Genomic DNA, 14,698 nt, shown 5'->3' on the forward strand with positions numbered 1-14,698 from the left:
TATGTGTCTATATCTGTGTGTTGATAAGACCGTTACAGAACATGTTATCTGCTTTCTGCTTCACAGGCAACAAAGGATTCCGTACCGTGGGAACCTGATCGCAAATTACGGCTTTCCCAGCAGCATCACAACTCTCGGACCCCAGCAGGTTTGCAGTTACATAAGCCTCATACCCAACCAACTGGAAATGGAGACGGAAAGCCCGCTCTATTAAAAGCGGACTGCTTACATAGTCAAGGCATTACGAAAATAGAAAGCTTTAACCCAAACTGCATGGAAAGGGTGGAAGCACGCTTTCCTCATGGAAACACAATGCAGGGCAGCCCTGGTGCTCTGTGATCCACTTCTGGACGCCCAAGAATACAGCTGCTACAGATTCCTTTCCACAGCTGCTCACGTCCATCTAGCGAGGCCATCAGCTGGAGTACATCCAGAATTACAGCAGACCTAGGCACCAGGTCTACAGCACTATTAGAAAATAGTCTCTGACTTCCCAAACGGTCAGTAAATCACCACCCGGCAGTGTGAGCTTACTGTACTAGACAGACGCTGTCAGTTCTGGATGTCTGCACCAGCTCTAAGTAAGGGAACACATGCAGTTATTGCACAGAAATTGATCCCGCAGGAAGCAGAGGTGCAATTCCTCATTTATACAGCTCATCCTCTACAAATCCACACCTAAGTTTGGCTGCAAAACCGGCCCCAGAAGCCGTATGTGGATGTAAAGTGTGCGGAGCGTGTTGGCGTTCTAGAAATAATAATTAAGTGTAGGATACTAAATATCTGGGTGTGAATTCTGCCTTTCCTGCAGCTCTGTCCCAGATATCAGCCTCCGTACACTGAGGAATGATTGCCGAGATTCATCTCCCTGAAGTTAATGGAGAATATGTGAAACACAAATGAACATGCTGTGGAGTGAAAAATCTGTAATCCTGCCATGGCATGCTGGGAGTTGTAGTCATGAAGGATGCCGACCTCCGTACCAGGTTATCTTGTAGTCAATGTACCATTCTGGAATGGCTGAAATACATTCCCAGGGAGGGACATGCAGTCATTCTTGTGCTCGCCTAGAGATAATACCATTGGAACTAGTTCTGTGTGACATGGCCCTGCTGTAAGAAAGCTTGAAAATCAGGTCTGGTAAGTAACGAGATGTGCACAGGTGAGGGGAAAGCCTGAAGTTGGCAGTCAGCGCTAGCTGGGAATTCGGGATCTGCAGTGCACGCCTTGTCATATCTCAGCATGATTTGCAGTCGAGAGTGCAGTGGCCATGACCTTCACTACAACTGTTGAAAGTCTATCACCACAGGGGAAGAAGGCCACATTTTATCTCTACATCTCTGCTAACATCATGATGAAAAGTGGGCAAACAGAACTCAGCCATGTACAACAGCACCAGTTCAGAAACCCGCAGGTCATCACTCAGCCTCACAGGCTGTCAGGACATGATGGAGTGGTTCATGTTCCAAGGACAGATGTACAGGTACAATAGAGAACAATGGTAAGCGAGTGCTCCCACCATGGTCATTTATTTTACTCACTTATATAGCGCCATTAATTCCAGCCCCATTGGGGCTCACAATCTAGATTCCCCATCAGTAAAGCTTTGGAGTGTGGGAGGAAACCCACCCAAACACGGGGAGAACATACAAACTCCTTGCAGATGTTATCCTCGGAGGGATTTGAACCCAGGAGCCAGCGTGTGAGGCTGCAGTGCTAACCACTGAGCCTCCGTGCTGCCTGGTGCCATCACATATGCCGTTTGATTCAGCCTTTTAGGCATCAGCAACGGCACAAGTGAGAACGTCCTACGGTCTCCTATTAGACAGAAAAACAAAGACAGCCAAGAATTAGATTAGGCGAAGTTCATTTGCTCATTTCTCAGGAGTGACACATCTGCTCCTTTTAGCAATAGGTAACCTGGAGGACAATGTTTCTTCAGACATATACGAAGTAGGCCATTTATCCTGTAATTACACAATAGTTCTGCTCTGACACAATCTCAGGTGTGCACTTGTACGTGAAAGGAGCTTTCATCGTATTTAGACCATTAGCTAACCTTATACTTTTCAGGGGCAATTAAGGAGCACTAAACCACTATTTATGTTCATTCCCCAAAAGGAAGCCTCAGGAAATCATACCAATTTGAGATTTTCAATGTAAGAGTTTAGTCTGGGGTTACACTGAGACTTTGGCTACGATACGGGTCATATAGCTAAAGGTCACATTGTGGACCGCTGCAGGACAGGTGAATGGGGTCACATTGCCACCCACAGGGCACCATGACAAGTCAGTCGTAGAAAGATGGAACCAGTTTCAATTTTTACAATTTGCTTCTCACAGTACCTAGTTGTCCACAACATGACCCCTTTCACCTGCGATTTACACTGGGGCACAGTGCCACCTTTGTCACAGTCTAGCCCCGGCCTCCATAGTGTTCTAATAGCAGATCTGATCAATCTTCAGTTTTTCAGAACAGAGGGAGATAATGAGGCTGTTCGGTGAACCCTTGTTGTGGTCACAAGGCTCAGTGCACCGATCAACCCTCTGCATTTGCATCTCCCCATCTACCTCACTGGTGATTGACAGCACTGTAAGGAAAACCCAGAGGGTGTTAAGTAATGGTGCATCGAGCACCGTAATTAGCAAAATGGATAAAACGTCAATTTCTGCATAGGCAAAAACAATTAGAACAATAAAAGCATGATTTTATAGGAGCTATATCCCTTGCAAGGCTACTTTCCTAGTTTATTCAGTTAGGACGAACAGGCTGACATTAAGGGTTTTATGCCAGCCCTTACTAATATTTGGCTGGTTGTATTACCCCTGATCAAATTATTCTTGTGAATGGACAAAAAAAAAAAAAAAAAAATGCTGACTAGTGCTGGATGAATGTGCTCGGATAAGGTGTTATCTGAGCATGCTCGTGTGCTAATAGAGTACCGTATCTCTCGCCTAACAAGCAATCCCTGCATGTGTTGTGGCTGACGAGCAGCCGCGAGGCCATGCCGCCGCGGGGACTCAAACATAGAGCATCTTTGATGTGCTTGAACACTATTAGCACACGAGCATGCTCAGATAACACCTCATCCCAGCACATTCGCTCTACACTAGTGCTGATCTATATAAGGTCTATGGCCAGCTATGTTGTATTACCAGACAGAAGAGCTTAAAGTCTCTAGATTGGAACAACCTCATGCACTGTCGACTGACCTCAACGAACGCAGTCTTTATTGGATTACTGTTCATTTAATGGAGCAATTTTAGAATTGCCGCTTGTTACTGCTTGATATATTCTGGAAAGTCAAAAACAGACAAGCAGACGGGTTCCCTCGGTCCTGCTTCTGCTGCGCCACATTTACCATAACGACATCAAGGGGAAGGAAGCCATGCAAAGTCCGAGCACATTCAGCGTAGTGCGATGGTACCACTACTACTTTCTTAACCTAATGAAAACAACCATTGGCTATCTGCACACTTTGTACTGAGTTTTCAAAGCAGAAACACTTTTTTTGGGGAGGACTGGAGATGAGGATTTGGAGAGTTTCTGCTGTTTCTTATCCAAACCCTCCTAACAAATTCTGTGCATGCATGGTCAATAGTTTTTAAATGAATATATTCATTTTTCTATGCGATTCTACATACACAAATGTGAATGATCCCATCAGCTATAGACTAGCTATACAATATGGCGCTTTTCACTACAAAGTGATAAGAAGTGCAGAAGGAAGGACAACAGGTCAGAGGACAGGGGGTTAAGCCCGGCTAACTGACTCAATCATTATTTGCATCCCATAATAAAGATAAATGGACAATATAGATACAATGGAATGGCCTTTGCTCTTCACAAATCCATAACCAAGAGATGCAAAAACAATTACACCATAACCTAAAAAATCCCGTCATACAATACACAGTGCAACTTTTGTTGCCTTCCACAATCCTTGTATTCAGTCGGACTAAGATAATTTTCATTCTGAAGGGATTATCTATAGGACAAAGTTAGAGTGCTTTATTTTAGGATATTATTAATTCCAGATCTTCATAAAGGTATTCTGAAAAAAATCACTGGCCTCGCACAACCCCCACCCCTAATGATTTCTTCTAAGTTCTTTGAATATCTTACATGCTTGGCATCACTCACAAATGGAAGGAAAGAATAAAAGAGAAACCTGTCATTTGCACTTTACAGACATTGCAAAGTAAAGCTATGCTGCACTTGTTCTTCAGGAATTCACAAGTATTTCTGGCCAAGAATAGACACATTCTTCCCCTGAGAAAGGCAGACGAAACACTGGAGTTTGGGTGAAAAAGAGATGATAAATATGTTCACACACGCAGGTATGTATTATATATAAGTGGGTGAACATCCTTGAAAGAGCATGTCCCATGACTTTGAGATTATGGCCTCTCACATGACAGATTTCCTGTACATCTATTTAGATTAATGGGGCTTTGTCAGTAAGATCAACCCTCTATATGGGCATATGCAGGTCATAGGAAGTTAATATCTGCGATCCAATGTCTTATTTCAGAGAAATTCACATTTTTCTAAATATGTAAATAAGCTATTAAGATCTATGGAGAGGACATTGACCTCAATGAGAATCTGCCCCTCAAACTTATTTCAAATAAAAAGGATTGTCGTTACCAGTGCGAGACATGTAACACCTGGAAGAAGGCTCTCCTGATCTCACTGCAGACAGGTGTGCGATTACAACCAACAGTACAGCAGAGCCGAGCTTTGCTTCATTACAAACATCTGCAGTTGTAGCTCTTCTCTACAGCAGAGCTGGGCCAGTTAACAACTTACACTTCTTAAGCTTCCATCTCACAGGCAGTATGGGGGCAATGGAGTAAAGCAGAGCTGACAGCACTGCAAAAGAGCTGCAGATGTGTTTGTAATGGGACAAAACTTAGCTGTACTGGGAGGCTTTAATTACACATCCTTCTGCTGTGAGACCAGCCATTACATATCACACTGATATGTAATGAGCGCTCCAGGCAGTCGATCTGTGTCCTGCTCACACATCTTAAAAGATCAGTTACAAATTAAGTAAAAAGTGGGCTTCTCTGGTATACGTTATCAGAGAGGAGATATCAAGGTATCATGTTATTCAGCTTCCTACTACCTGCATAACCACATACGTAGACTGCTTATGAGGGTTGATCCTACTTACAGATTCCCTTTGAAAGGTGGATTGCATCAGCACAACAGAGATTCAATCCTACTTTTGTTCTATACCGGTGAACAGAAAATTAAAAGCTACCGTACCTGATGATCAGTTCAATTGTAAGGAATACGTCATCCAGCCCATTTGGAAAACTTCTGACAAATTATATGCTAATGTACACTCAGCATTTTAGATCACCTATTCATCAGTCATTGATTAGGTGCTGGCCAGCATAAATGATAATTCTCAGAATAGGTCCACTATTACACACATTTTTGGTACTCGTTTGATCATATTGGTTAGGAGGCATATGTTTAGCAAATGTCAGATAAGGTATTGTCACCTCAAACACATTTATTCTTTACGACTGGCATCTAAGGAGAAAATAGATACACCCCACATCTGTACTAAGCTATGATATTCCACACATGGTGTAATAGACTCATGGAGCCTACTGGACCAGGAAATATTGCTGCAATGTAAATCATGCTGCCATTGTGTACAAGAGGTGAAGTGTTTACCTGGGACGCTACAGGCGGCGACATGCTCTCAGCACAAACAGTGAACACCTGTTCCAGGCCGCGAGGCAGCATGTGGCCTGCTTCATGCCAAGGGGTGCACCAAGAATTCACTAAACTCTTCATCTCCTAAAAGGATCACTCTGGAGACTAGAACATTTCATTCAATGGACTGCGGGATACTAGTCTGTCCCACACCCTGTCCCATCATAGCATTTGTAAGTTCAACATAGGCAAAAAGTTATTTTTAATTCATGACAATGAAAAAAAAAAAGCAAACAAAAATTATAATTTATCATTTTCTTAAATTGAGTGTATTCCCCAGTACGGCTGCATTTATACATTAGTATACAGTGTCAGCGTGCCCATTGTTTTTTTTTTTTTAAATTGCACAGTACACAGACCAGTTGAGTATATCCTATTCTGATCCTCACAAGTGGATCAGAATAGATCTTGCTCTGAGTTCCATGGATCGATCACATCTGAATATATTCATTTATCATGTAACCTATGGGGTCATTTAGCTGTCCAAATTAAAAAGAAAAATAAAAGAAAACATGGGCCGCAATTGGGCATTTCATACAGATGTGTGAAGGCAGCCAGAGTCAGACTTTACATTCAAACGTCGTGAGTTACACTGGAGTTGTATCCGTGTTTTTCACAGAACACAAACCCATTATAGTCTATATTCAGTCTGCAAAAAAAAGGACAAAAAATAAACGGAAACATGTTCTTTTATGATCTGAGTCACGGACCAAAATTACCCATGCAATTCTATGGATGTGAAAAGTCACTGGCCGCGCTCATCTGTGTGCTGTCCGGGATTAGTACTGCAATGGGTGGAATATGCTTTGCAGCGCACATTTTTCATATGAGAAAATCACTGGTAAAACACTGATAGTAAAAAGTGACACTGATCAAAGACTGATGAAGAACAGAACATTTTTTAGAGAAGCAGAGAAATCATTAACATCTACATGGGGCTAAAAGTTCGGGCCATGATAGCAGGAGAAATGGTCGGAGAGCTGGCGCTTAGCGAACCCACTTGTGCACAATCAGCAATACTAGGGCAGTCAGAGGCAGGAAACATCAGGAGAACACACAATCGCTGAGGTTTAGGCTTTATTGTTATTTCAGAGAAGTGAAAGGGACAGGAAATCCAGAGTCCTGGCATCGCCCACCTCTGCCAACCATGGGACCACCTCTACATCTTACCCCTTACAGGCAGGAAAAGAAAGCACAGCCCTGTCTGGCATTCTGACAGAGGCCGATGTGTTACGCACATTGTTTTCAGCTGCGTTTTTATGTGCCTTTTTTTTTGTCTTTTAAACAAAATCACTATGGCCAGATGTACAGTATTTTTTTTCTGAATGTCGCTGTCTGCACAAGTACAGACTTGAGGCCATAGGAATAAAAGGAAACATAAGTGGTGGCCGCGCTCTTTACCAGGACAGGGCTATCAAGTTTTCAGCTTTGAAAGTAAGGGCTGAAAAAAACAAAACAAAAAAAAAAAAAAAACAACATTGGAGGACAGGCTCGGCCAGTAACGCATTGTTGGGCTAGAGGCCATATAGCCACGAGCAAGAAAGCCAGTACTACAACATAATGTTCATGGCGCGGCCTCACACACAGGAATGGCGATTGTACGGGTCATGGTACACTGCCAGGTCACTATGGAGTCGCGGGGGTGGTAAATATTTAATGCACGGTAACATATGCCTGTAGAGGGACGACAGAGCTTCTTGGAAAAGAATCCAGACGTCACCCGTGTATAAAGTATCTCATGATCACAAACAGCACAGAATATCCACATTTAGTAAGAACAGGCCTGAGCTGCCATCCTACAGACATAGCCGGTGTTCCATCCAGAAAGGTCGTGTATTATCCGGATGAGAAATCGCACACTTCCCCTGCAAGAAGTAAAAGAACGTCCTATCACACAAGTAATATGAGTCAGACCCAGAAAAGGGTGTGCGCCACAATGACTGGATCAGATGAGCTCATAAGACGAGCGACACACCTTCATCTGTGTCCGACCTCTGCTCCAACATTACTTCATCCTCACCATGTCTGGTATTGCCACCTACCGAGTGACAGAACACAGGGAAAGCACCACACACACACACACGTGACTGTATGAGCACATACATAACAGAGGCTGCAACCATTCACTGCTGCGGAAGAGGTCAAGGAGAAGGCCGAAAAGCTGACCCCAATCCCTAACCAGAAATAGGGGGATCAATCCTAATTCATGGCTCCGAGCATCACAGTATGGACAGTGGACAATGCCAGTATACCCGTAGCCTCAACGGTTCCTACTCATCTACACGGAGAATAACGGATTACATGCCCCAAACTCAGGAGGAAGCATAAGTCTAACAGGAATGAAAGAGCCTTAGGAGATTACTAAAGGCTTGTGTCCGTGTGTGATTTCAGGAGTGAGGACACAAAGCTCCCAGCAATGTGGTGAATACCAAATATTCCCAAAATACAGAAAGGTGACTATACCCCAGCACTGCTGCCAGGCCTGTGAGCACATACGGTGCGTAGACACGGATCAGGCAGTTGTACGCACAGCGTAAGAGGCGTGTGAACAGAAAATACACAGTGTAGAGGTACAATGTGGGGGAAGTATGTCCGCAGAGACCACCATTTAGCATTGAGGGGCGGCTTTACACATATCTTTATGCAACTAGATTGAATTGAACTGTATAGTGCAGTGGTCCCCAACTTTTCTGACCTAGAGAGCCACATTCAGCTCTGAGAGAGGGTCACGAGCTACATCCAGCTCCCTCCCCCCCTCACAAGAGTGGCAACCAGAGCCCCCATTACGGGTATAACGATAACCAAAGCTTTTCCACACAAATCCCTCCGAAGCAGTATACCTAGATCCAGAGGTCCCCACAATACCCCCATTCATTATTCTCCCATCCAGCACTCCCAACACACTGTCTCATCCAGCTTCAGGCACCTCCTCCAACAGGTAGTACCATCCTCCAGCATACCATACCTAAAACATCTCTAAACCCCTAAGACCAGTAAATGTTCATCCAGATCTGCACTTCTGTGCAGGGCTAATCACAAAATTCATCATTTTGAGATGTACTCTTCATACCTGTTTACTAGACCTGGAGCTAATGCATCAAGTTGGCAGACAGGCGCGAGCCACAATCCATGGGACCATGAGCCACAGGTCGGGGACCCCTGGTATAGTGGATAAACGATCACTGGGAGGGATCCAACCACTGGTATGCCCCCTACTGTCAACTTGAAAAGGTTTCTAATAAAGTCCTGTGTAGTAAATGGTGCAGTAGGGTGCAAGCATGAAGACCGATCCAGTCGCTTAGGCCTGTTTCACACTTCCGTTTTTGTGTCCGCCAAACGGATCCGTTTCCGTTTTTTTGACGGAAACTGATGCAAACGGATCCGTTTTTAAAAAACCGGATACGTTTTTTTGACGGATCCGCGGTAACCACTAATGGAAGTCTATGGGACAAAAAAAACGGATCCTGCAAAAAAATGGCGGATCCGTTTTTTTACGGAAACCAACGGATTTTGACGGATTTGAAAAAACGGAAGTGTGAAACAGGGCTTATATGCGACTGATAAAGTGCAGTGACCGGAGCAGTGGTCACAAGTACACATTGCCACACCATTCACACAGGACTGCGAGACTTCTGCTGGCAGGACAGCCTACAGACATGCCAGTGATGCCTCTATTGTGCCAACCCATTCTAAAGTAAGAGGAGTAGGGATACAATTCTGTCCTTCACCCGGAGGATCTCGAGTGTGGCCATCACAGTGTCTACAGGCTGTAAGAAGCATGCCGTGTCCTGGACTAGCCTTGGACTCCCGTCACCTGTTTCTGGTCCTTCTGATCCGCTGAGTGTTGATCCTATGACCTCTCCACTGATCTGATTATGTTCAATGGCCCCATGTGATATCAGGATTGGCAGCATGTAAGGGGGTGACTGAGGGCAAGCACAGAGCCACATGGAGGGGACCATGTGCAGCCAGATTACTGGGTCATTTATAGACAGAAGACATTATGGCCAGTCTTATAATGGTATTCTGCAGCTACAGTATCACACCTGTGTCATCACATGGTCAAGACAGATTTTTTTATAGGATTTTAATGACCTCAAAACTTTGAGTTAAATACGGTAGCCGTTTGCCCAAAAATTAAAAGAAACAAAAAAAAAAAAAAAAACAGAACAAGTGTGGAGACACCGTTTATGGACGCACAATACTTGCCGTGTGTCCGTACTTTAAAAACATGACGATTTCTGTTAAAGGAAGACACCAGGGAAGTCAATGTTACCCATAGTAATTTCAGACTTCATAGGCAATAGCTTGGCCATGTGCTTTATCAGTGGCAATGGTTTCTAGGTGACGCACACAGATGGTCAGAACTACTCCGTGCCGGAGCTAGCCCACCAGCATCACAGAACATGGAGGCCGCACTGAGCCGTACACCTCCGCATTTACACCTCAGCATTTCTTTTTTTAAAGTGGATCTTGCAGACAGAAAAGGTAGAATAACAAATGCTGATCAAACACTGAAGAACACGCCCTGCATGGTCGCTCACTGAGTGTTCTCTCACGGTGACAGGACATGATAGTACCATTGTGTCTGTACTCCCACCATGCGGGTCAGCAACAGAAAGCAGAAAACAAAATATGTCCATAGTACCCTGAGGGCACTGCATAACTGACCCCCCTAATGCCGGGGTTCTGCGGGCACTGCATCACTGACCCCCCTAATGCCGGGGGTCTGCGGGCACTGCATCACTGACCCCCCTAATGCCGGGGGTCTGCGGGCACTGCATCACTGACCCCCCTCATGCCGGGGGTCTGCGGGCACTGCATCACTGACCCCCCTAATGCCGGGGGTCTGCGGGCACTGCATCACTGACCCCCCTAATGCCGGGGGTCTGCGGGCACTGCATCACTGACCCCCCTAATGCCGGGGGTCTGCGGGCACTGCATCACTGACCCCCCTAATGCCGGGGGTCTGCGGGCACTGCATCACTGACCCCCTAATGCCAGGGGTCTGCAGGCAATGCATCACTGACCCCCTAATGCCAGGGGTCTGCAGGCAATGCATCACTGACCCCCTAATGCCAGGGGTCTGCAGGCAATGCATCACTGACCCCCTAATGCCAGGGGTCTGCGGGCAATGCATCACTGACCCCCTAATGCCAGGGGTTTGCGGGCAATGCATCACTGACCCCCTAGTGCCAGGGGTCTGCAGGCAATGCATCACTGACCCCCTAGTGCCAGGGGTCTGCAGGCACTGCATCACTGACCCCCCCTAATGCCGGGGGTCTGCGGGCACTGCATCACTGACCCCCCTAATGCCGGGGGTCTGCGGGCACTGCATCACTGACCCCCCTAATGCCGGGGGTCTGCGGGCACTGCATCACTGACCCCCTAATGCCAGGGGTCTGCAGGCAATGCATCACTGACCCCCTAATGCCAGGGGTCTGCAGGCAATGCATCACTGACCCCCTAATGCCAGGGGTCTGCAGGCAATGCATCACTGACCCCCTAATGCCAGGGGTCTGCAGGCAATGCATCACTGACCCCCCTAATGCCAGGGGTCTGCAGGCAATGCATCACTGACCCCCTAATGCCAGGGGTCTGCAGGCAATGCATCACTGACCCCCTAATGCCAGGGGTTTGCGGGCAATGCATCACTGACCCCCTAGTGCCAGGGGTCTGCAGGCAATGCATCACTGACCCCCTAGTGCCAGGGGTCTGCAGGCACTGCATCACTGACCCCCTAATGCCAGGGGTCTGCAGGCACTGCATCACTGACCCCCTAATGCCAGGGGTCTGCAGGTAATGCATCACTGACCCCCTAGTGCCAGGGGTCTGCAGGCACTGCATCACTGACCCCCTAATGCCAGGGGTCTGCAGGCACTGCATCATTGCTAATTTGCTATCACCCCCCAATATCTTATTATAAAAGGCTTTTATTCCTCCATCTGACATGGCCTCTGTTCCCCAGAAACCAGTGTGCCGCCATACAGCGCCCCAGAGGATTCAGTCCAATCACCACAGACATGGCCAGTGCCATAAGGTGTACAGTAAGGACCATATATGAGGGGGGCACAGCAGGGTCTCAGGCCCCCCTCACCCCAGGGTACTGCGGCTTTATAGGTGAACCCCGGAATATGAGGAGAACCCATGCCAGTGCGCAGCCCCCCAGCCTCTGCAGCAGGACACTCACATGCTGGCCCCGGGCCGCCCGCCACGGACTCTTCTTGATGGAGGTCTTGGCGGTGAAGTAGAACTCCTCGGAGTCGTCCTCCAGGCTGCTGTATCCGCTGCTCATGCTGCTGCTCCACGTCATCTGCCGCCCCTCCGGTGAACAGAGCGCCCACGTCCGCTACATGCTCCGCCGGCCGGTAACTCGCGGCACTGAGCGCCTCTCACATGGCACACCGTGTGCAGCCTGCCGGGCGGTGCCCAGGGGAGCTGTGCCCGGGCGGGGGAGGGCGAAGCGGCGGCACAAACCTCACCGCACGTCCAAAAGTAACCGGGACTGCTGGGGACTGCCTGCTTCCTGCACTGCTCCCCCATCCACCCGGCGGAGCCGCCCCCCACAGCCAGGGACCCGCCCCCAGCGCGCCAGGTGATGTGCCAGCAGCGGGACACAGCACTGCAACTATATATATACATATACACACACACAGCACTGCACCTATATATACACACACAGCACTGCATATATATACACACACAGCACTGCATATATATATATATATATATACACACACAGCACTGCACCTATATATACACACACAGCACTGCATATATATACACACACAGCACTGCACCTATATATATATACACACACAGCACTGCATATATATACACACACAGCACTGCATATATATACACACACAGCACTGCATATATATATATATATATATATACACACACAGCACTGCACCTATATATACACACACAGCACTGCATATATATATATATATATATATATATACACACACAGCACTGCACCTATATATACACACACAGCACTGCATATATATACACACACAGCACTGCACCTATATATATATACACACACAGCACTGCATATATATACACACACAGCACTGCATATATATACACACACAGCACTGCACCTATATATATATATATATATACACACACAGCACTGCACCTATATATATATACATATACACACACAGCACTGCACCTATATATATATACATACACACACACAGCACTGCATATATATACACACACAGCACTGCATATATATACACACACACAGCACTGCATATATATATATATATATACACACACACAGCACTGCATATATATATATATACACACACAGCACTGCACCTATATATACACACACAGCACTGCATATATATACACACACACAGCACTGCATATATATATATATATATACACACACAGCACTGCATATATATATATATACACACACAGCACTGCACCTATATATACACACACAGCACTGCATATATATACACACACAGCACTGCATATATATATATACACACACAGCACTGCACCTATATATACACACACAGCACTGCATATATATACACACACAGCACTGCATATATATATATATATATATACACACACAGCACTGCACCTATATATATATATATATATATATATATATATATATATACACACACACAGCACTGCATATATATATACACACACACAGCACTGCAACTATATACACACACAGCACTGCACCTATATATACACACACAGCACTGCATATATATACACACACAGCACTGCATATATATATATATATATACACACACAGCACTGCACCTATATATACACACACAGCACTGCATATATATACACACACAGCACTGCATATATATATATACACACACAGCACTGCACCTATATATACACACACAGCACTGCATATATATACACACACAGCACTGCATATATATATATATACACACACAGCACTGCACCTATATATATATATATATATATACACACACACAGCACTGCATATATATATACACACACACAGCACTGCAACTATATACACACACAGCACTGCACCTATATATATATATATATACACACACACAGCACTGCATATATATATACACACACACAGCACTGCAACTATATACACACACAGCACTGCACCTATATATACACACACAGCACTGCATATATATACACACACAGCACTGCATATATATATATATATATATACACACACAGCACTGCACCTATATATACACACACAGCACTGCATATATATACACACACAGCACTGCATATATATATATACACACACAGCACTGCACATATATATATATACACACACAGCACTGCATATATATACACACACACAGCACTGCAACTATATACACACACAGCACTGCACCTATATATATATATACACACACACAGCACTGCATATATATATACACACACACAGCACTGCAACTATATACACACAGCACTGCACATATATATATATACACACACACACAGCACTGCATATATATATACACACACAGCACTGCAACTATATATACACACACAGCACTGCATATATATACACACACAGCACTGCATATATATATACACACACAGCACTGCACCTATATATATATATACACACACACACAGCACTGCATATATATATACACACACACAGCACTGCAACTATATACACACACAGCACTGCACCTATATATATATATACACACAGCACTGCACCTATATATACACACACAGCACTGCATATATATACACACACAGCACTGCATATATATATATATATATATACACACAGCACTGCACATATATATATACACACAGCACTGCACCTATATATACACACACAGCACTGCATATATATACACACACACAGCACTGCATATATATATATACACACACACAGCACTGCACCTATATATATATATACACACACACAGCACTGCA

The 14,698-nt window shown here is 45.2% G+C and overlaps 1 protein-coding gene across 3 annotated transcripts in view; it reads right to left on the reverse strand.

The window, feature by feature from the left end:
• Positions 1-14,698, reverse strand: part of RASSF3 (Ras association domain family member 3) — a 272,610-nt gene that overhangs the window by 43,845 nt on the left and 214,067 nt on the right. Inside the window, exon 1 of one of the 3 annotated variants that reach the window (XM_073555457.1) lies at positions 11,928-12,326. The exons of the other annotated variants lie outside the window; for them this stretch is intronic. Coding sequence (XP_073411558.1) covers positions 11,928-12,050 — 123 coding nt within the window. The 5' untranslated portion in view covers positions 12,051-12,326. Of the gene's footprint in view, positions 1-11,927; positions 12,327-14,698 lie in introns of those variants that run through there. 3 annotated transcript variants of the gene reach the window in all.

Source organism: Dendrobates tinctorius, unplaced genomic scaffold, assembly GCF_039654945.1.
Source record: "Dendrobates tinctorius isolate UK_male_01 unplaced genomic scaffold, ASM3965494v1 ptg000224l, whole genome shotgun sequence".
In the NCBI taxonomy this organism is placed as follows: Eukaryota; Metazoa; Chordata; class Amphibia; order Anura; family Dendrobatidae; genus Dendrobates; species Dendrobates tinctorius.